The following is a 23,121-nucleotide window of genomic DNA, read 5'->3' on the forward strand; positions in this document are numbered from 1 at the left end:
TAGTTGAAGTCTCCCATTAAAATAACCCTGTTATTTTTGCATCTTTCCAAAAACTGCCTCCCAATCTGCTCCTCAGTATCCCTACTGCTACCGGGGGGCCGAAGAATACTCCCAGGAAGGTAACTGCCCCTTTCTTGTTCCTAACTTCCACCCATATTGACTCTAGAGAGGATCCTTCTACATTACCTACCCTTTCTGCAGGCTGTAACAGTGTCCTGACCAGTATCGCCACCCCGTCCTACCCCCCCCATCCCTTTTAATCACTGAAAACCAGGAATATTAAATATCCATTCCTGCCCTGATGTCAGCCATGTCTCTGTAAATAGCACAATATCATAGTCCCATGTACTAATCCAAGCTCTCAGTTCACCTCCCTTATTCCTGATGCTTCTCGCATTTAAGTAAATGCACTTTAGACCATCCACCTTACTACTTTTATAGCCTGTACTCTGCTTCTCCTTCCTCAAAGCCTCTCTACCTGTCAGATCTGACTTTACCCATCCCCTTCTTCCTCTGAACTATTCCTCCGGTTCCCTTCCCTCTCACAATCTAGTTTAAACCCTCCTGAACCACCCTAGCAAACCTGGCCGCGAGGATTTGGCCCCCCTCAGGTTCTTGGTGTAACCCGTCCTCTCTGTACAGGTCCCACCTTCCCCAGAAGAGATCCCAATGATCCAAAATCTAAAACCCTCCCTCCTGCACCAACTTCTCAGCCATGCATTCATTTGCCATCTCCTCCTATTCTACCTGTCACTATCGCGTGGCACTGGCAGCAATCCCGAGATCGCTACCCTCGAGGTCCTGTTCTTCAGCCTTCTGCCTAGCTTGCTAAACTCACTTTTCAGGACCTCATCCCTCTTCCCACCTATGTCGTTGGTACCAACATGAACCACGACTTCTGGCTGTTCTCCCTCCCGCTCTAGAATCCTGTGGACCCGATCAGTGACATCCCGGACCCTGGCATCTGGTAGGCAACATACCATCCAGGATTCGTGCTCACTGCCACAGAAACTCTTATCTTGTTTCCCTGACTATTGAGTCCCTATCACCACTGCCTTCCTCTTCTCCTCCCTTCCCTTCTGAGCAGCAAGACCGATCCCAGTCCCATAGACCTGGCTACTGCTGCTAGGCCCCGGCAGGTCATCTCCCTCAACAGCCTCCAAAGCAGAAAACCTGTTACTGAGGGGAACAGCCTCTGGGGTCCTCTGCTCTATCTGCCTGTTCATTTTCTTTTCCCTTTTCCCTCCCCTGATAGTAACCATTCTATCTACTTCCTGGACTCCAGTAGTACCTGCTCTAAGGGGGGCGTGACTGTCTCCTTATGAACAGTATCTACAAAACTCTCCCCCTCCCTGATGCTGCACAGTGTTTGAAGCTGCAACTCCCGCTCATCGATTATGAGCCGAAGTTCCTCCAGCCTCAAGCACTTACTGCAGATGTGGCCATCGTGGACCGCAACAAGGTCCACGAGCTCCCACATCAAGCAGCTGCAGCACACCACCATGTCCTCCATCAGAACTAATTCTTTTTTCCCCCTAGTTTTTCTACTTAAAAATTTATAACAGGTAACAGGTAAACCTAACCTTTACCCACCTGCCAGCTACTCACCTGCCTTGCCCCTTGAGCCAAAGCCCGACCCACTCTGCTCCCTCTCACTCAGCTGCCCGCTCCGACACTGCCCGCTGGATTGGCGGTTTGCTTTTAAACTGCCGCGCCTTACCTACCGACGTCAAGCGCCTGCGCAGTCCAGCCCTCATTATTCCCGATTATTAACCTCCACCATGATTATTTTCAACACTGGTGCCCCACAAGGCTACGTCCTCAGCCCCCTACTCTACTCCCTGTACACTCATGACTGCATGGCCAGATTCTGCTCTAACTCCATCTACAAGTTTGCAGATAAGACCATCATAGTGGGCCGTATCTCAGATAACAATAAGTTGGAGTACAGGAAGGAGAAAGAGAGCCTAGTGACATGGTGTTATTGACAACAACTTTTCCCTCAATGTCAGCAAAACAAAAGAGCTGGTCATTGAATTCAGGAAGGGGGACATTGCAGATGTTCCTGTCTACATCAACGGTGCTGAGGTCAAGATGGTTGAGAGCTTCAAGTTCCTAGGAGTGAACATCACCAATAACCTGTGCTGGTCCAACCACACAGACATCACAGCCAAGCAAGCTCACTAGCGCCTCTACTTCCTCAGGAGGCTAAAGAAATTTGGCATGTCCCCATCGACCCTCACAAATTTTTATCGATGCACCACAGAATGCATCCTATCTGGATGCATCACGGGTTGGTATGGCAACTGCTCTGTCCAGGACCGCAAGAAACTGCACAGAGTTGTGGACATAGCTCAGCACATCACAGAAACCAGCCTCCCCTCCATGGACTCTGTCCATACCTCTTGCTGCCTCAGTAAAGCAGCCAGCATAATCAAAGACCCCACCAACCCTGGAGGTTCTCTCTTCTCTCCCCTCCCATTGGGCAGAAGATACAAAAGCCTGAAAGCACGTACCACCCAGGCTCAAGGACAGCTTCTATCCCGCTGTCATAAGATTACTGAACGGTTCCCTACAACGATAAAGTGGACTCTTGACCTCACAATCTACCTCGTTATGACCTTGCACGTTATTGTCTACCTGCACTTTCTCTGTGACTGTAATACTTCATTCTGCATTCTGTTATTGTTTTACCTTGTACCACCTCAATGCACTGTGTAATGAAGTGATCTGTATGAACAGTATGCAAGACAAATTTTTCACTGCACCTTGGTACACATGACAATAATAAACCAATTCACCATTCTTGTCTATCCAATCATTGGCACATGTCCAACGTTAGTGTGTTGTTGGACTGCTTGCCTGATATCCAGACCTTCAAATCTCTATTATCTATGTCCTACTTCACATCAGGTCCTGGTTCTTTGGCTCTTGGTAAAACAAAGTCACAATGTTAAAATTCTTTAACGTATATTCAAGTACCCCAATAACTTCATCATCACTTTCTCTGTAAATTTCTCAAGCTATGTAAAAATCCAAAATATCTTCGCTCTTGTAATTCTGTCCCCTTGATCATCCTTTGATTAATTGCTCCATCACCGGTGAATGTGCCTTCTGCTACTAAACCCAGTTCAAATCTCTGCCTCTGCTTGTTCTTTCTTTAAAATATTCCATTAAACAAACTCTTTGACCAAGATTTTGGTCACCTGCCCTAACATCTTTGTTAAATAACTCAACATTGATTGTGCTATATGGCTGCCGGGGTTTGTGCTGTGACGATAACGAGAGGGGGTGGGGGAATGTGGCTATGTTAAAAAGCCATACATTAAAGTACGTAACTCCAGTTAAACTTTAGGAAGATTGAAGCCATTTTTAATTCCTGCCATAAGCTACATATATTTGCCACCAACTCAAATTTGCTTTAGCAGCTTAAGGTGGCACAGTGGTGGGACTGGTAGTATTGCTACATCAACCCTCCAGTAACCAAGATTCAATCCTGACTTCCAGCACTGCATGTGACATTTGCACCTTCTCTGTTTTTCCTCTTCTGGGTGCTCCAGTTGTCTCCCACATCCCAAAGACAAGTGGATTGTAAATTGCCTCTGGTTCATAGGTAAGTGATAGGATCTGGAGGGAACTGAGGAGGATATGGGGAGAATAAAATGGGATTTGTGTAAATGGGTGCTTGGTGGTCGGTGTGGGCTTGGTGGGCCGCAGAGCCTGTTTCTGTGCTCTGTGATTCAATGACTTATGTTGTCTGTTGCACAAGATAAGCTTCCAAGTATTCACCTCACATACTTACCTATTTCCATGCTCCTGTGATTAATTCTCTAACTTCCATAAATGGTTCATTTTATTTTAATGAGACAGTTAGGCATTCTTGCATTTCAGCATGAGCACATCACCTAATTTTTTTTTAACGTGGCCAATTTGATTTTTGTCTACAATCATAAAACTTTCCGAGGCAATCTAACAAGTAATAATATGCATTGATGACTGCAATTAATCAAATATCCACAATTCATCCTAAGGATGTCAGCCTGGAAATTCAATTGCAACACACCTTGCTTCAGAGTTGTGTAACTGAAATGTTTCTTCTGCTGCGCAAAACATTAAACATCCCTGGATATTTGGCAATTGTGATCACATCATTTTTGTGCCCCTGATGTGATTACCTTGTCAGGGTGCATGGGATGAATTCATTTCAGATGCAATGCCCCTCATTTGTTATTCACCCTTCTGCCTCAAAACCCAGCCCCCACAAGGTCCCCAACAACTCTCTCTCTGCCACCCAATGCTCCCGATCCACCTCCACCCCTCACTCAAGAAATGAAGCTCTTTTCAACTCTCTCAGCAAGTCAGAGGGCAAGGCACTAATCCCTTTTCAATACCCCACCCACCCATGGATTTAAGGGGCCTGATCTTGACTCAAGGAAGTCAGTCAAACCCTTCCCGTGCATAGAATGTGATGCTGATGGTTCTTTACCTACCTCCAACTCAACACTATACTTGGAACGTTCTACCCCATTCAACACAGCGTTAAATTCTGATGCCTCGTTACATCATGCCCCAGCTCTAGGTTTCAATGCCTCTCCATTCCTTTCAGATGCTCCAATCTCTGATCCCTCTTTTACTCCATTCACCCTAATACCCCACCCTGTCAGTTTCAACCCCCTTCCCCAATACACAGCACAAACTCAACCACCCAATCAACCAAAATCAGCAGTCCTGACTTCACACCAGCAAATCACTTTTGATCAAGAAAATTTGCATAGCCTGTTCAACTGTGCTTAGAATGGTCATTCCTATCCCACCGTAAAGCTCATCTAGCATGGCTTTATGGATGCAACAGGATTTTTAGGCTGTCATTCTTTTTTCAAAAAAGATTGACGATACGCAATGCTGTGATAGCTGCCTTTGCAAATTAGTTAATTTCCCTATTCATTGAGCACAACTGAAAGTTGTCAGAATGTAACTATTTTTGATCATAACTACGATGAATGATGCAAATCATAAATATTTACCATCTTCATCCGTCTGAATGATAACCTCTTCACTCTCCTTCCTTCCTTCTGGATTTGTCAGAATCATTTTGATGTTGATGTTTGTGTATGGTGGCAAATTCCGAATGATGTGATGGGGTGCTTTCTGATCCATTTCCATGCAGTGAGCTTTGCTTTCATTGTGACCAATGAAGTAGTGGTAACACACAGTGATGTTGAATGTGTGGCATCGTGTTACATTGTAGCCCAGAGAATCCAGTTCAACAGCAAGATGTCTAGCATATATCTCTGAAATTTTTAGGCTTTTTGGTGACCTCATGGGTTCTATTCAGGGCAAAAGAAAGGAAAATTAAAAGTGTTAGAAAGTATAAATTCAAATATTTCACATATATCACATATTCAATAGAAGAAATGTTCAAAAGGCAACTTTTTAAAAGAATGTTAACACTAGAATGCCTGTTGAAGGAAACATGATAGAAAATACAAGATGCCAGTTTCTTATTTTCACTAAGAACTCATCTTAAAATTTCATGGATATACAGGAAATAGAATAAGGCACTTAAACAGCTTAAGTATGTCAAAACATTTTAAGCCAGAAATGATTGCTCAGCCTGGCCCTATGAGCATACAATCGTTTTCAAAGAGTACCTGGCATTTTTGCGCTCCCAGCAAATGTTACTTACCACTAGATCATTGGATTGAATAATGTGTATTAGTGTCCTCAAACATAAAATGTACCCATTGCAGTGATTTTAGGATCCAGAATATTGCAGGACAATTAGTAATCAAACTAGAAATTTGCTGCAAGGCATGACCATTGCAGAAGTGGCAAAACCAAACTAATGAAGTACACTCATCTGAGCAAGGCATAACAATTGAATTTCTTCACTGTTCAATAGAATCATCTAACATTCATTATTCTTCAGTAAATGAGGGAAAAAAAGAACCAAGATAGTTCTCAATCCTGGCGCCTTTGCTTCATAGAATTGTGATGAATCTCAGGATTGCATTCAGACTTCTTGGAGCCCTTGGAACCAAAATCATCTTTCCTTACATCTACACACACATTAATAATAAACCAAATTTTTGTGAAGGTACTGCACTTAAATCGGTAAGAGAAGAAAAATAATAAATCTGTTCTTCGGGTATAAAAATGTTTTCCAATTTTGAACATTGAAAATAAAATTAGCACAAAAACACAGTTTTTTTTATTAACAGCATTGTTCTGTGAGGTAAGGTATTTCAAACTTAATTGTAACTTGTGCTGTTTTCATATAATTTTCACTAGCATTTATATTTTGCTTTATTTTTATTCAATACAATTCACTTGACAGCCCAAGGCTTTCCACTATCTTCACGGCATAAGTTAGGAGCACGGAGCATAATCCAGAAACTCCCTACCCAACAGCACAGTAAGAATACCTTTATCAGATTGACTGCAGTAGTTCAAGGTGGTTACTCACCACCACTTCCTCAGGATCAATTTGGGGTGGACAGTAAATGCTGGCCTTACCAATGATGCCCAGAGCTTGGAAATAAATTCAGGATTATCAAAAATAACAGTGCACATAGGAATTCTTTGTGAATAGCAACTTCTCATCTTTTTGATTCCTAGGATGACAGCATTTCTCCTTGAGAAGAAGTCATGAAGGATGGGGATAAATTCTTTGGAGTTTAGAAGAATGAGGGACCCATTATGAATCTTTGGAATTTTCCGTTCTACAGAACTGTGGATACTCAGTCACTGAGTATCTTAAAGGCTGAGAAAAGGTGATCTTGGCCACTAAATGCAAATAATACAGGGATCAGGTGGTAATGTACAGTTGAAATTGAAGATCAGCCATGATCTCATCAACTAACGGTAGTGTAGCAGTTAGCGTAACGCTTTACGACACCGGCGACCCAGGTTCAAATCCGGCCACTGTCTGTAAGGAGTTTGTACATTCTTCCCGTGTCTGAGTGGGTTTCCTCTAGGTGCTCCGGTTTCCTCCCACATTCCAAAGACGTACAGGTTAGGAAGTTGTGGGCAGGCTATGTTGGCCCCAGAAGCATGGCGACACTTGCGGGCTGCCCCCAGAACACTATGCAAAAGATGTATTTCACTGTGTGTTTCGATGTACATGTGACTAATACAGATATCTTATTATCTTAAGTATGCAGAAAGTCGATCTTGATGTTCGTGAGGACATGAGCAGCAGAGTTCATACAGGATGGAATGAGGGAAGTCAGTTTGGAGAGTATTGTAATATTCAGTTCTAGGAAGTGATAAAGCATTGATGAGAGTTTCAGCAGATGAACTAAAGCAGTCAAGGAATTGGGTCACATAATATCAGTGAAAATAGGCTGTCCTGATGGTGATACAGGTATGTGATCCGAAGCTCATCTATGAATTAGCATGACACTGGAGTGTAGCACCGTGCAGCTGTCCCACACCTCCAGGGACCTGACTTCCAGTGCTGTCTGTGTGGAGTTTGCACATTCTCCCTGTAACTGTGTGGGTTTCTTCCAATGCTCCAGCTTCTCCAATGAGAGGTGCTGATTGGAAGGTTAATTGCCTCTTGTGTAGGAGAATCAGGGGGATGTTAATGTTGTGGGAGAGAGAATTGATTACAGGGAAATAAATGGGAGAATGGGATTGCTCTGACAGACTTGATGGGCCAAATGGCCACTGATGTTGTAAGGAAATAACATATGCAAGAACTTTGCTGAAGGTTTGGTTCAGTCTCACAGAGCTGCCGCAGATCGAGTGGATATCCAGGAAATGAAGTTGGTTCAACCAGTTCAAGAACAGCAACTTGCCATCAATCATTTGGTTCTTGAACCAACCAGCACAACCCTAATCACTACAGTTTAGCAACCCTATGACCACTTTGATCACTTTGCACTAAAATGGATTTTTTTCTAATTGTGTTCTTTCTTGTAAAAAAATGTTTATGTTTTTCTTGTGATTGCTGCTTATATGATGTTATGTACAGTATCTGTGATGCTGCTGTAAGTTTTTCATTGCACCTGTGCATACATGAACTTGTGCATATGACAATAAACTCGACTTTGACTTTACTAACCGGGACCAAAGAAAATGGCTTTGGTCATACCAACATGTAGCTGGATGAATTCCTGCTCAGCCATTATTGGATTTCAGACAAACAGTCTGACAGTGTGTAGGAGTCAAGAGAGATGATGCTGATGTAGAGCTGAATATCATCAGCATACATTTGGAAACAGACCATGTACTTTTTGACAAGATGAGATGTAGAAGGGGCAAGGAAAGATCCTGAGGACATCTGAGGGAATACTAGGAGAACAGAAAGAAAAGCCATTTCAGACAACTCATGATGTATGCCTGAGAGATTGATAGTTAAGAATGAAATCCCATCCTGGATGTTGATGGAGATGGACTGGAGGGGTTGATATGTCCCAAACCTGAAGGTAGTTCAAACAGAATGAAAAAAGATGGAGTTGTGATTCTGCTAAGAGCCTTTTTGGTACTGTGGCAGGGTCCATTTGATTGGTGGGATTTAAAATGATTTAAAGATTGAATTGCACTGGAGAATGTGCACAGGTGAATCACCAGCATGTTGTCTGGGATGGACAGAGAGTGGATAGGTTGGGATTGTTTTCCTTGGAGTAGAGGAGGTTGGGAAGGAACCATGTACTTGAACTCCATGGTCCCTCTGTTCTCCAACACTCCCAAGGGCCCTGTCATTCACCGCGAAAGACCTACCTTGATTTTCAAAATTTTTCAAAACTTGGTGATCAAAGTTTCAGTAGGGGAAGCATTTGGGAACAGTGACTATAATTCTTTTAGTTTTAAGATAGTTATGGATAAGGCTAAGAGTGGTCCTTGGGTGAAAGTGTTACATTGGGGGAAGGCTAATTATAACAGTACTAGGCAGGAACTGGAGAAAGTAGATTGGAGCGGCTGTTTGAGGGTAAATCCATATCTGACATTTGGGGGTCTTTTAAGGACCAGTTGATTAGAGTTCAGGTTCAGTCTGCTCCTGTGAGGATCAATAAGGATGGCAAGGGTTGGGACCCAGACAAAAGAAAAAGGAAGCATATGCAATGTTTAGGAAGCTGAAATCATACAAGGCCCTTGAGAAATATAAACGACGTAGGAAAGAACTTAAACAAATTAGGAGGGCTAAAAGGGGCCATAAAATGTCCCGGGCAAGTAGGATTACGGAGAATCACAAAGCATTTTGTCGGTCAATCAGAAGCAAGAGAGTGGCTAGCGAAAGGATATATCCACTCAAAGACAAGGGAGGGAATTTATGCATGGAGCCAGAGGAAATGGGTTAGATCCTTGATGAATACTTAGCATCAGTATTCACCAATGAGAAGGGCATGGATGATGGTGAGATTCGGGAGGGGTATGTTGATATTCCAGGGCATGTCAATTTTGGAGGTGGTGGTTTTGGATGTCTTGAAAAATATTATGGTGGATAAGTCCACAGGGCCTGATGGGATCTGTCCCAGGATACTGAGGGAAGCAAGGGAGGAGATAGCTGGGGCTTGACAGAGATCTTTGCATCTTCTTTAGCCATGGGCGAGTTGCCGAAAGACTAGAGAATAGCTAATGTTGATCCTTTGCTTAAGAAGTGCAACAGGGACAAACCAGTAAATTGTAGGCCACTGAACCTTACCACAGTAAGGTTTGATCCTGATCTCTAGTGTGCTTGTGTGAACTTTACATGTTCTCTCTGTGACTGTGTGAGTCTAGTGTAGGTGCTGGGCTTTTGTTCCACATCCCAAAGATCTGCCCAATGTTAGGTTAACTGGCAACTGTAAACTACCTTTAGTGCAGGTGACTGTTGGGAGAATCAGGGGTATTCATTGGTATGCATGAGAGAATAAGTGATAAAGAAATAAGTGGGGAAGTAGGATTGCACTGAGAGCTGGCATGGTCTTGATGGGCTGAATTGCCGCCTTGTTTGTTGCAATGAAATATATGGAATTAATTCTGACAGCGAATAGCTTATCCAGTATTTGTCACATCACAGAACATAGAACAGTACAGCACAGGAACAGGCCTTTCTGCCCACAATCTGACCATGCCAATCTAACTAATCCCATCTGCCTACACAAGGTCCATATCCCTCCATTCCCTGCCTGTTCACTTGCCTGTCCAAACTTCTCTTTAACATTACTATCATATCTGCTTCCACTACTTCCCCTGGCAGCATGCTCCAGGCACCTAACTCTCTCTGTGTAAAAAAAAACTTACCTCATAGTCTCCTTTAAATGATCCCCCTCTCACCTTAAAACTATGACCTCTAGTATTTGAATAATATTTGTTAAAATCTGTACCCTTTGGAGTGGAGATGCGGGCAATATCGGGGGAGTTGCAAGGGAATGAAAGAACAATGGATTCAGTGGGGACTGGGGCAAAAATTGAGGTGAGGGTGAGATTGAGTAGATCAACAGCTGCAAAACATTGGAGGTGGATGGAAGATTAAAGCTGATGGAACTGGGAGTTTGATAGTGCAGACGAGTACATTAAGAAATATTCTTTCCCACATGTGGACCTAGAAGGGAGTGGGGTTGCAAGGGAGAAGTGATCATACATAACATTATGACACAATGGCCTTGGTGAGTTAACATGAATGTCAAGGTCAAAAGTGTGTCTATGAATGCGTTGAAGATGGATGGAGAGATTAGGAGTGGTTGAGGGCAGAGAGGACTTAGTATAGATAGAATGATGCATTAAGATGGTGCTTAAAATCTGAGGATGAGAAGGTTGCAAATACATTGAACTACTTGATGAGGGGTTTCAAATTTTGCAAGCTGCTCTTAAAGAAACTCATTGGTAATGTATACATAAAAATTGGCACTGAAAGACTATTGCCTTTACCATAATATCTAGAGGCAGGTGAATAGAAAACTCAAAGTTCTAACAATTATGTGTACTATTCGTTTAATATCAAATGTGGTAAATTGGATCAGCAAGTTTGCTGATGACACTAAGATTGGAGGCGTTTTGGACAGCAAGGAAGGCTTTCAAAGCTTGCAGAGGGATCTGTACCAACTGGAAAAATGGGCCAGAAAATGGCAGATGGAATTTAATGCAGACAAGTGTGAGGTGTGGCATTTCGGAAGGACAAATCAAGGTAGGGCACTGAGGAGTGCAGAGGAACAAAGGGATCTGGGAGTTCAGATACATAATTCCCTGAAGGTGGCGTCACAGGTAGACAGGATTGTAAAGAAGGCTTTTGGCATCCTGGCATTCATAAATCAAAGTATTGAGTATAGGAGTTGGGATGTTATGGTGAGGTTGTACAAGACATTGGTGAGGACAAATTTGGAGTATTGTGTGCATTTCTGGTCACCTAACTATAGGAAGGATATCAGTAAGATTGAAAGAGTGCAGAGAAGATTTACTAAAATGTTGCCGGGTCTTCAGGAGTTGAGTTACAGGGAAAGATTGAACAGGTTAGGACTTTATTCCTTGGAGCGCCGAAGAATGAGGGGAGATTTGATAGAGGTTTACAAAATTATGAGGGGTATAGACGGAGTAAATGTGAGTAGGCTCTTTCCACTTAGATTAGGAGAGATAAGTACGAGAGGACATAGCTTTAGGGTGAAAGGAGGAAGGTTTAGGGGGAACATTAGGGGGAACTTCTTCACTCAGAGAGTGGTGGGAGTGTGGACCGAGCTGCCGTCTGACATGGTAAATGCGGGCTCACTCTTAAGTTTTAAGAATAAATTGGATAGTTACATGGACGGGAGTGGTCTGGAGGGTTATGCACTGGGTGCAGGTCAATGGGACTAGTGGAATCAAGTTTTGGCACAGACTAGAAGGGCTGAATGGCCTGTTTCTGTGCTGTAGTGTTCTATGGTTCTATGGAGTCTCTTTGAGGACAGTTTTTGAAGTCATATCTAGCACAGGCTAGCAATTCAGCTAACATGGAATGATTGCATTCATAAAAATCCATACACCGTGACCACTTTATAAGATACTTTATCTTAAGTTTCAAAGAGCTTTTATCAAGCACCTCTAGCATACCAATGTATATGCCAGCAAGATTTATTAGCTATTAAGGGGTGGGGGGGGGGGGGTGGAGGGGAATCTACATTGAGAGCACCATCAGTGTTAAACATTTTGAGACTGTGCTGACAGATGCCAAAGACCAAGCATGAGGCCACCACAGCTGTTGCATATGAAACACTCAAAGTTGCTAAATTATCCTATACATCATACGAAAAACAAGTCAACAAAATCTGGAGTGTGATCTATCTTGCCAGCTAGCCATACTGGATACTAATTACACTAATTGTACAACTTATCTGCCACTTACAAAACTGACACTAATTATTAATTATTGTTTATCATTTGCATTATAGTGCTATTCTTCTCCATAAAAGCACCAACATTTGTACAACCACTTTGACATATTTGCATTAAAAAGTCATTATTTTTCCCATGATTATAGGCAGATACTGATTTTTAAGTGACATCACTGTATTAGCTGACATCTGGCCATCACAGTATGAGCTGGATGCCACTGTGTTTACACGCATTTCAAATTAGCTGGCATACACAGAGTGCTCCCAGACCTGCTGCTAATCTTCTGAAATCTGAATGATATGCATCTTCATTTAAGCAGAGGTAATTCCTGCAGCCTGACTGGATAAGAAATCTCATACACTCACTCCTTACATTCATATTAAATATATTCATGCACTGATAAAAACTGAAAAAAAATTACAGGCTGCACCCTTCTTAGTTTTAATGTTATCTACAATTTATAAAAATGCACTGGCACATATCAACTTTTGGTCCACTTACAAATAAAACCCACAACAGCATTGTACTCTGCACATGAGAAGCTCAACAACAAAAGAATACCATTGGCAAAAAAGAAAATGCATGAGCACATATTTGTTCTTCTTATTCAAATATTATCTGGTTGCCACCTGGTGTTCCATAATTGTGCTTTCAATGGGGAGTAGGACTTAGACCAAATACATCTTGGGAATTTGTGCAAGTGCAGCCTTTGGTTTTGTATTCACATGTGGATAATAGAGCACACACCTGCAATTTCCTGACAAGTGCCATTTCACACAGAGTGCTGGTTGGTGGAACTAGACCTGATATATTTTCTCTTCTTGGAAAGAAGATGGAATTGAGAAAGCACAAAAACAATATTTTGAAAGAGCCGAAGTAAATCTTGAGCAAGGTTACAATAGGTAGGCTAGGTAGTTCTGTGGAAGAAATTGAGCCTCAAGATGATAAAGTATATGTTTGGCTTCTGGCATGATGGAAGGGTGGGGGGTGAGAAATCTATGAGCAAAAGTTGAAGAGGTAGAAGGAAGCAACCATGGTGATGTGGTGAAAGAAGCCAAAGCTTGGCAGTCCTCTCTGGTTACATATTCCTGACAGTTTGAGGTGGCAGGCAGGAAGGCTTTTAACAGAGTTACAGCTATGGAAAGGTCAGTGCTGAGAAGCAGGGAGCTTTGAATTAACAATTTCATATGCTGAGCAAAAAACACTGATGGATTTACAGTAAAATCTATCATGTATACTATAAAAATTCCTCAAACTACTATAGTCTTGCATTATCACTTGTTAGAGGTTTGTTGCTAGATCATGTCGTCATTCTAAGCTAGGTTCCACAGTGGCATGTCACAGAGAGAGACTTTTTCTGGAAAACCAATCAATGCTTTTCAGCTAGGCCATTAATATAGTTAACTGCATTATAATTTGAGTTTTCGCATTGTTCCTCGGATCACCACTTCTTGCAAAATGAAGGAACAGGGCAGATGCGAAAGAAGAATGGCACTGGCACCATTTCTGAATGGAGCTTGTTATAGCTCCACGTACTATGGCTTTATAGTGCGGGAAGCCCTGTCAACACACAGGGCTTCATGGCAAGGGATCATGACATCTCTGGACCCACAAGCTGTAGTACCTATGAGTACTCATATACTTTTACAAATACTAGTTTTCTTTTCTAAAACTCTATTCAGAATATTGCTTTAAAGTTGGTGACAGAGGAGCAGACACATTGCACAGTTGGGGTCAGTAGGTTTCAAGATTCCAGTGGCTTGCCCCTATCATGTGTCACCCCCAATGAGATCTTGCCTCTGCTCTGGACGCACTGTTGCAAACTAGGTCCCACTACTTTTGGCCGATGAGCTAGCTATATTACTGTTACAGCAAGCTGGATGGTGGGCAACCAAGAGCAGCTTCCATTTTTCTGGGCAGATGCATGAGAGCACACACCTCTGACTCTTTCTTCCCATCAAGGTGGTTAGTCTCAATTGTTTTGGTTTGTACCTCAGTTTCACCTGACAAACACAAACAAAAAAAAAGGTTAAATATGGCAATGGTGATGAGGAGCAACGAGTAAGGATGGATACTTAGCATGAGATGCTGCTTTCAGTAATAGTCAGCCTCAAGTAAATTACCTTGAAATATAACAGGTTCCTTGAGCCATGACACGATTTGTCAAGATAGTTAGTCTATTCAGTGAATTGAGATCCTGGAAGCTGAGAGGAAATAAAAGCCTGCGCCTAGAGCCAGTTACCCAATCTCACCCTAACAGGTATCAGAGAACTATCTCAGTCTTTGCACCAAATGAGGGTGACTGAACTGTGTTAACTTCTCTCCTCTCCCAGCAGGCAGAAGACACAGGAGCCTGAGGGCACATACCACCAGGCTCAAGGACAGCTTCTATCCCACTGTGATAAGACTATTGAAGGGTTCCCTTATACGATGATATGGACTCTTGACCTCACAATCTACCTTGTTGTGACCTTGCACCTTATTGTCTGTCTACACTGCGCTTCCTCTGCAGCTGTGACACTTTACTCTGTACTGTTATTGTTTTTACCTGTACTACATCAATGCACTCTGTACTAACTCAATGTAACTGCACTGTGTAATGAATTGACCTGTACGATCAGTATGCAAGACAAATTTTTCACTGTACCTCGGTACAAGTGACAATAATAAACCAATACAACTTCATGTACTAAGAGCAGATTCAAATTGGCCATGTGTGGCTCAGGTTTTAGCTTAATACCTGAGCCAATCTGTTCCTGACTTCAAGCTTCCGGAGTCACAGATCCCAACTAACATTAGGTTTACTGACTCCAGAATTACTTGCCCAGATGATGAGCACTTTTTTTTTACTGGAATCTGGTGTTTAGCCCAGTTCAGTCACCCTTCTTAGATGCAAATTTTTCTGTCTCTATCACTGTGAACAATGCCAAGCTCCCTGGACTTGGAACATTTCATGGCTCAATAGTCCAATAAAATTATGGAAGAGGATTGTAGTTAGAGAACTCAGCACATTCTCTAATTGAAGTTCATTTCTTACTTAAATCCTTTATTTTTTATTACATCCATAAGCATGAATTATATCTGATGTTAAGCACTGGCATAAAAATCATAAACAAAGACAAAATAAACCAAAACTTGCTGATGTAAAGCTGCATTACTGGTCATTAGGTAAAAAGCTAATAATGAAAAACTGTGGTCTATTGTTTGCAGATGGTTGAGTTTATTGATTAAGCAGGAGAAGACTGTGGGCTGTTAGCTTAATGACTTAATCCACCTTTCCAAAACTGCATGTTAGAGAAACTAAACTGCCTTTAATCAAACAAAATTACAGAGTTTAACACTAGCATTACTTCTCAAGATGTGAACAGCAGCAGACTGACTTGCACTGTATCATCTAATCAGATTGTTGCAGTGACTTTTAAATAAAGCTCCATATAGTCAAATGCTTCGAGCATTTCTTGCAAATGCAGCAAGGGAACCAACATCACATACCCATTTTTGTACTTTTAAGTGCAAGGGGACAACTTAAATTTAGCAGAGTGACAAATCTATTGCTAGGTGGTGGGGGCAACTACATAAAGAGGGAGGGTAATTGCTACTGGGATGGGTACTTGAAGGGATAATTGCTTATTGGCCCTCCCCTGTTTAGCAAGGATAGGGGCCCCAAGAGGGACAGGGCAATTGGATGCTCAATTTATTGGTAGCTATTTTGAAATTAATTTTACTAAGTTATTGTTCATCAGTAACTTTTCATGTGAAAAAAAATTTACAGAAAACTCAGTCTTATTAAAACAGCTGAAGGAAGACCATATTTACCAACTGAAATGAAATCAGTCAATATTCTAAATCAGCCATGCATCATATTACATCCACCCATGGCACATCCATCTTCCATTTTCTATTTCCTTAAAGTATTCTTTTAAGCAGGAGTGTATAGAAGGATTGAAACAGGGTAGAATACTGATTCTGTGACGAGGCCCACCAACTCAATTTATGCACATTCCATTTTACTTAATGTTCCTTTGATGAAACTACTGTTTCAAGCTGACCCCCCCCAATGCATCTTTTATTCATAGAATTCTTCCTGGAATGAGTTGGATTTGGAAAACTTTAATAAAATGGGCACCACAGCTGAACATCCAGTGTGCAATAATCCTCTGCAGCAAAGGCCATCTTTTAATTAGCATAAAGTTGCAAAATTGGTATTAGTTTATTATTGTCACTTGTACCGAGGTACAGTGAAAAGCTTGTCTTACAAACTGATCTTACAGGTCAATTCATTGCACAGTGCAGTTACTTCAAGTTAGTACAGAGTGCATTGATGTAGTACAGGTAAAAAAAAAATAACAGTACAGGGTAAAGTGTCACAGCTACAGAGGAAGTGCAGTGCAATAAGGTGCAAGGTCACAACAAGGTAGATCGTGAGGTCATGAGGTCATAGGTCATAGTCCATCTCATTGTATAAGGGAACTGTTCAATAGTCTTATCACAGTGGGGTAGAAGCTGTCCTTAAGTCTGGTGGTACGTGCCCTCAGGCACCTGGATCTCCTACCCGATGGAAGAGGAGAGAAGAGAGAATGTCCCGGGTGGGAGGGGTCTTTGATTATGCTGGCTGCTTCACCAAGACAATGAGAGGTAAAGACAGAGTCCAAGGAGGGGAGACTGGTGTCCGTGATGCGCCCCATACCAAGCCGTGATACATCCTGATAGGATGCTTTCTATGGTGCATCGGTAAAAGTTGGTGAGAGTCAAAGGGGACAAACCAAATTTCTTTAGCCTCCTGAGGAAGTAGAGGCGCTGGTGAGCTTTCTTGGCCATGGCATCCACGTGGTTTGTCCAGGACAGGTTGTTGGTGATGTTCACTCCCAGGAACTTGAAGCTGTCAACCCTCTCGACCTCAGCACCATTGATGTAGACAGGTGTATGTACACCGCCCCCTTTCCTGAAGTCAATGACCAGCTCTTTAGTTTTGTTGACATTGAGGGAAAGGTTGTTGTCATGACACCATTCCACTAAGCTCTCTATCTCCTTCCTGTACTCTGATTCATCACTGTTTGAGATACGGCCTACAACGGTGGTATCATCTGCAAACTTGCAGATGGAGTTAGAGCAGAATCTGGCCACACAGTCATGAGTGTATAGGAAGTAGAGTAGAGGGCTGAGGAAGTAGAGTAGAGGGCTGAGGACGCAGCCTTGAGGTGCACCAGTGTTGAGAATAATCGTACCGGAGGAATTGCTGCCTATCCTCACTGATTGTGGTCTGTTTGTTAGAAAGTCAAGGATCCAGTTACAGAGGGAGGTGTTGAGTCCTAGGTCTCGGAGTGTGGTGACAAGCTTGCTTGGTATTATTGTATTGAAGGCAGAGCTGTAGTCAATAAACAATAGTCTAACGTAAGTGTCCTTACTGTCCAGATGCTCCAGAGCTGAGTGAAGGGCCAGGGAGATGGCACCGCTGTAGACCTGTTTTGGCGATAGGCGAATTGCAATGGGTCCAGGTTGTCTGGTAGGCTGGAGTTGATGCGTGTCATGACCAACCTCTCAAAGCACTTCATGATGGTGGATGTCAGAGCCACTGGTCGGTAGTCATTGAGGCATGTTACCTTGCTTTTCTTTGGTACCGAGATGATAGTGGTCTTCTTAAAACAGGAGGGAACCAGAGATTGAAGCAGGGAGAGGTTGAATATGTCCGCAAATACTTCTGCCAGCTGATCAGCACAAGGTCTGAGCATGCAGCCCGGGACACCATCTGGGCCAGGTGCTTTCCTCGTGTTCACTCTTCGGAAGACTGATCTTACGTCCTCCACTGTGATCACAGGTTCAGCTGCGTTGGTGGCTGTCAGAGTGGATGGTGACAATCCACTACCTTTTGTTCAAAACGTGCACAGAATGTGTTAAGTCCATCAGGAAGGGATGTGCTGTTGTTAGCTATGCAGCCTGACTTCGTCTTGTAGCCTGTTATGGCATGTAAGCCCTGCCATAACTGGCAGCTGGTCAGGGACTCTATTTTGAGTTGGTATTGCCTCTTGGCATCCCTTATAGCTTTACGAAGGTCATACCTCACTTTCTTGTACAGATCAGGATTACCAGATTTGTGTGCAGTGGTCCTCTCCTTCAGTAGGGAGTGGATCTCCCGGTTCATCCATGGCTTCCTATTTGGGAACACCTGTACTGTCCTCTTTGGTACACAGTTGTAAAAAGCTGTAAATAGGGGTGCAATGTCCTCAAGCAAGTGAAGAAGGAACACAATTGTAAATAGTACAGGATAGAACTTGATGGTCTGAAAGTCATAGTTCTAAACAAGTTAAATTGGCTGGTATGAGTGGGCAGTAGCGAGTATTAATTTATTTGGGTCCGTGACTGTAAATCACAAGGCCAGAATCAAATGCAATTAGATATTTAACATATGATTTGGACAATCTGTTGGCATCCCCAAAACACAAATAGAATTGTCCAAACAATTAGTTACAGACCATTAATCTATGCTTTTCTTAGCAAATAAAAAGATAATCCAGAAATGTTTAAAGAGTGCGTGTCAACTATATCACCACTACAATTTTAAATTTTTTCGGCTAATGGACATTTCTTTTAGTGTTAGGAATTAAGATTAGAGGAGCACATGATAATTGCATATTTAAAAAAAATATTTCAAAACATGATATTTTTCAAGAAATTTTATGAACTGCCAACTGAACTTCCCATTTACATACTTCAACACGGCGTCTAAGCTCCACTCTATGGCCCTGGGTTTAGCTAATTAAGGAGATAGAGACCAGCAGCCCACAGTAAGAAATCAATGCCGCCAGTGAAAATACATGATTGGAGAATTTGATCCCCAATAGAAGAACATGTACCTGAATCTGAAACCCAAGTTAAAACATTTTAACCTTCAGCTTTTAAAAAAACTGAATGTGGCTTTAAAAATGTTACATCAGTACAATTTACAATAAATTTTCTGATGGTTTAACCAACTGTAAATAAAAAAGCATAACACCCTTGTGGCTAAAATAAGCAATAGTCTGATGATACTTCATTAATTCAGGAAACTAGATATTGATTGTTTTATCACAGATACATTAATGCTTAACATAAAACTGTCAAAGTGTGGGCTGCTTAGCTGGTGTAGTGGCAAGATACTAATCAGCAGTGTACAGAGACAGAATTACCACTGCAGTCTTTAAACACTGTACAGTATTATTTATTGTGTTTGGTCTTTGCTGGATTAACAGTTTGCATGCCTGTCACATTTAATCAATAGCTGCGAAGGCCAGCACTTCTTTCAGAGATCAGAGGGATTCTGCTCTAATAAATTTGTTTGATTTAAAAAGCTTAGCACCTGAAACCACTGACACATTCATCAGAATTTAAATTAAAAGTTGAAATATAGCACATAACCCAAAAAAAAGCAGCAAGGTTGTGTGAAATGAACTATATGGCTGTGCCTTTGGAAAATAAAACCCAGGCTAAAATATCAAACTGTATGTTGTGTGTCAAACAACATCTTACAATTAAAAAAAAGCTTTCCAAACAGGAAAAAATGAAGGGATAACACATTAGTAATAGTTTTAAAATGGCATAAGCTGTGCACCACTGATTTTCTATCATCATCTGCAGTTTATAAAATGGACAATACGACTTAACATCAACTGAGCCCCTCCACACACATAAGCTCTTGTAGCTCCAACTTATAATGCATCACCTTTAATACCTCCACAGACAATCACAAACGCAGCAAATATTAATCGCAAATTACTATAACTGACAAAGCAAGAATGTATTTTTAATCACTTAGTGCTAAAAAGAGCTTCTACAATTCAACAGATTATCTAAATACAGACTTCCAGAGCTACTTTGATCATACTTCCTTCCACACTTCTCCAAGTTGCTCTGTCTACATCATATCTGTTTTGGTGACACCAGCTTCTGAACTATTGGTTTCTCATCCACTGCAGATGACAAGGTTCTCAATGCATCCATCTGAATTCCAGAAATTTTGCCCTTATTCCACTCTTTCCCACCCAGAACAAGAATAGGTTTCACTTTTTCCTCAGTTTCTAACCCTTCACCTTTCCCCATTCCAAGGAACCATTCCCTCTTTGATGCTCTGGTTTACTCTCCCATTTCAACCTGTCCCCACTTTGAACTTGGGAAAATTTTACTCTAATCATCCATTGAAGATCCAAAACATGTCAATCCAATCACTCCTTTGTCTTTGATTTATAAAATCTCTCATAATTTGAAACCATGTTGACTTTCTGGTGAATTTGCCATACATAACATCCAGGTTTAGTATATCCTTACTAAAATGTGTGCCCAGAACACCAGATGTCCACCAACCGGGGATTTGTATAATTATGATAAAATGCTTGCCCCTTTTAAATGCTAGCCCTTTAACATTCCATTCACCTTTTTGCCAATCTTTGTATCTGTGTGCAATTATATCTAAGTGTCTTTTGACTTTCACATTTTACATGATTATCATCATTTAAATAAAAAAAATCTTCCAATCTATTCTTAATGTGGCCATGGACAACATTATCCAACATGGATATAATTATCCTTAGACCTGTTGGAATACACTTGTCACAAGTTTGCCTACTCGCCCACTTAATCCATCAAAGTCTTTTTGTGAGTTAGTGTTACCACCTATGTGTCATCAATCTTTGTGGCATGGGAACGTTGGATAGTTTGCCTCTAATTTATTAATATAATAGATAGTGAGACTCCAGCACAGGTCTATGTGGACACCACCAAGTCACTTTCTTCCAATCAGAGTAGTAATTTCTGTCTTCCAATAATTCATCAGTCAATGATTTCCCTTCACTTGTATGAACTTTAAAATTAACAATCCCTTACATGGAATTTTATAAAATACCTTCTGACAGTTCATATAAACTATATCCACCGAAATGCCATTGTCTACATTGCTAATTACTTCACAAAAAAAATCAATTAGACCCTAAAGACATCAACCACCCTTTACAAATCTATGGTAGCTATATTTAATCAACTCAAATTTTAAACTCAAATACACTGTCTGTAATTATACATTCTAATTATAGCTTCATCACAAATGTTCGTCATCCAAGTCTATGTTTTCCTTGCTTCTCCTTCAGCTTCCTTAAACATTACATTTGCAATTTACTAATCTACATGGGCAATTCTTGAGTTGAAAGAGCTTCAGAAGAGTATGGTTAAAGCATCTGCAATTCCCTCACCTAGTTCCTTTAAACCCTTGAATGCTAACTATTAGGCTTAGGGATCTGTCAGGACTTGATGCCATTATATTTGAACTAATGTCATAATCTGATCTGTTGAATTAGATCAATGTACATTGCCAATCAAGGAAGTTGTTACCTTACAGAAAATTTTGCAAAGAAGGTGCTTTTCACATTTCTAATGTTTAAGTATCATCTTATCTTAAAATATTGTCGATGCCTTCTGCATATGCTGTGTTATTAAATATTCGGTACTATTTTGCTGTTAAGCATACATTCACAACCAAGAAAATACTTTAAATATATTCACAGGTGTAAAGTGGGAAATGTGATCGTGACCAATTAATCTGTGTCTTTTTATGGTGACTGAGGGGTAAATACAGGACACAGCACCATCAATAACTTGTCTGCTTGTTATTATTCAAACTTTTCCATATCCATCTAAAAAGGCAGTCAGAGTCAGAGCCTCAGTTTAATATCTTCGACACTGGAGTACTCCCTAAAGCCAGAATCATTGTTCAAATTTCTGATGTTGAGCTTGAACCCACAATCTCTGAACCGTTGACACCAGCGCAACCAAGTGAGGCATGGCTGAGATAAGGCCTCCAGTGTATGATTTCCACTGCCCTCCCCCCTCCCTGAGTACAGACCATCATAAACTGATGGATGCCACTGTTCAGGTTAAGGACCAGCTGAAAACCTGCCAACAACTGTGCACTGAATTGGCATCTTCTTATTCAGGAGAATAATTTTATGTGAGGTTAATCTTTTCACTGATGGTAAAGTATATCAGTCTAATTTTAGCTAATTCAACCAATCCTTTAGTTCAAATAGAATAGCACTAAGCAGGGCTTTCCAGCGTCCACAGCAACAGCGAAAGTCTATTAAAAGAAAAACTCCTGCAGGTTTCACCATTGACAGCTGTGTATTTATGAAAAAAGACCTGAGACAGGAAATAGACAATACTAAATTCTGAAAAAATAAGATGAGCAAAGGACAAGGAAGAGAGAATGAGAGGAGAAAGAATTTATTAATGCCACTTGGACAGACACAGCTTTTTATATTAATGCTTTTGATGTGATTATTTGTTTCTGAAGTAAAACTCAAAACCTCATACCCAGAATGTACCCAAGTTGTACCAACCAACAGACACCTCTAGCTAAACCTGCAGAAATGCAGATTATACCTTTGCACATATAATCAGCATTGTAGTTGTTCATACATTTGTTTAATTTTTTTCTTGATAGCAGTCAAACCTTGATGGTCTAATTGGTTGAACATTTAGTTAACGTACCATCTACATGTGTACACACTCCAAAGAAAGCAAGTCACTATCAGCAGAACACCTGCACTCACAAAAGCATGAATCAAACCAGTCAGAACATTCAGGGAGGAGAGCGAGCCCATAAATTAGCATTTGAAAAGGAAGCTGTCATTTCGAGATTTAATCTGATGCCTTGCAGTTTTTCCACAGTTGTGCAGACCAATGAACCCCCAGCTTCAGCCATCTGCACACATTTAAATTCCTGACTACTTCCTTAATTTCCTGCTGCAAATGAAACACTGGCACTCAGAGTTTAATCTTGTTCTTAAACAACATTGCATTTGGGGAAAG

The 23,121-nt window shown here is 41.3% G+C and overlaps 1 protein-coding gene across 2 annotated transcripts in view; it reads right to left on the reverse strand.

Annotated features, from left to right (window-relative positions):
* The window catches only part of ptprk (protein tyrosine phosphatase receptor type K), a 467,398-nt gene that overhangs the window by 133,721 nt on the left and 310,556 nt on the right, over positions 1–23,121 (reverse strand). For both annotated transcript variants that reach the window (XM_052025063.1, XM_052025062.1), the window contains exon 8: positions 5,025–5,327. In XM_052025063.1, coding sequence (XP_051881023.1) covers positions 5,025–5,327 — 303 coding nt within the window. The remainder of the gene's footprint in view (positions 1–5,024; positions 5,328–23,121) is intronic.

The sequence above is a fragment of the Pristis pectinata genome, chromosome 10, assembly GCF_009764475.1.
Source record: "Pristis pectinata isolate sPriPec2 chromosome 10, sPriPec2.1.pri, whole genome shotgun sequence".
NCBI lineage: Eukaryota > Metazoa > Chordata > Chondrichthyes > Rhinopristiformes > Pristidae > Pristis > Pristis pectinata.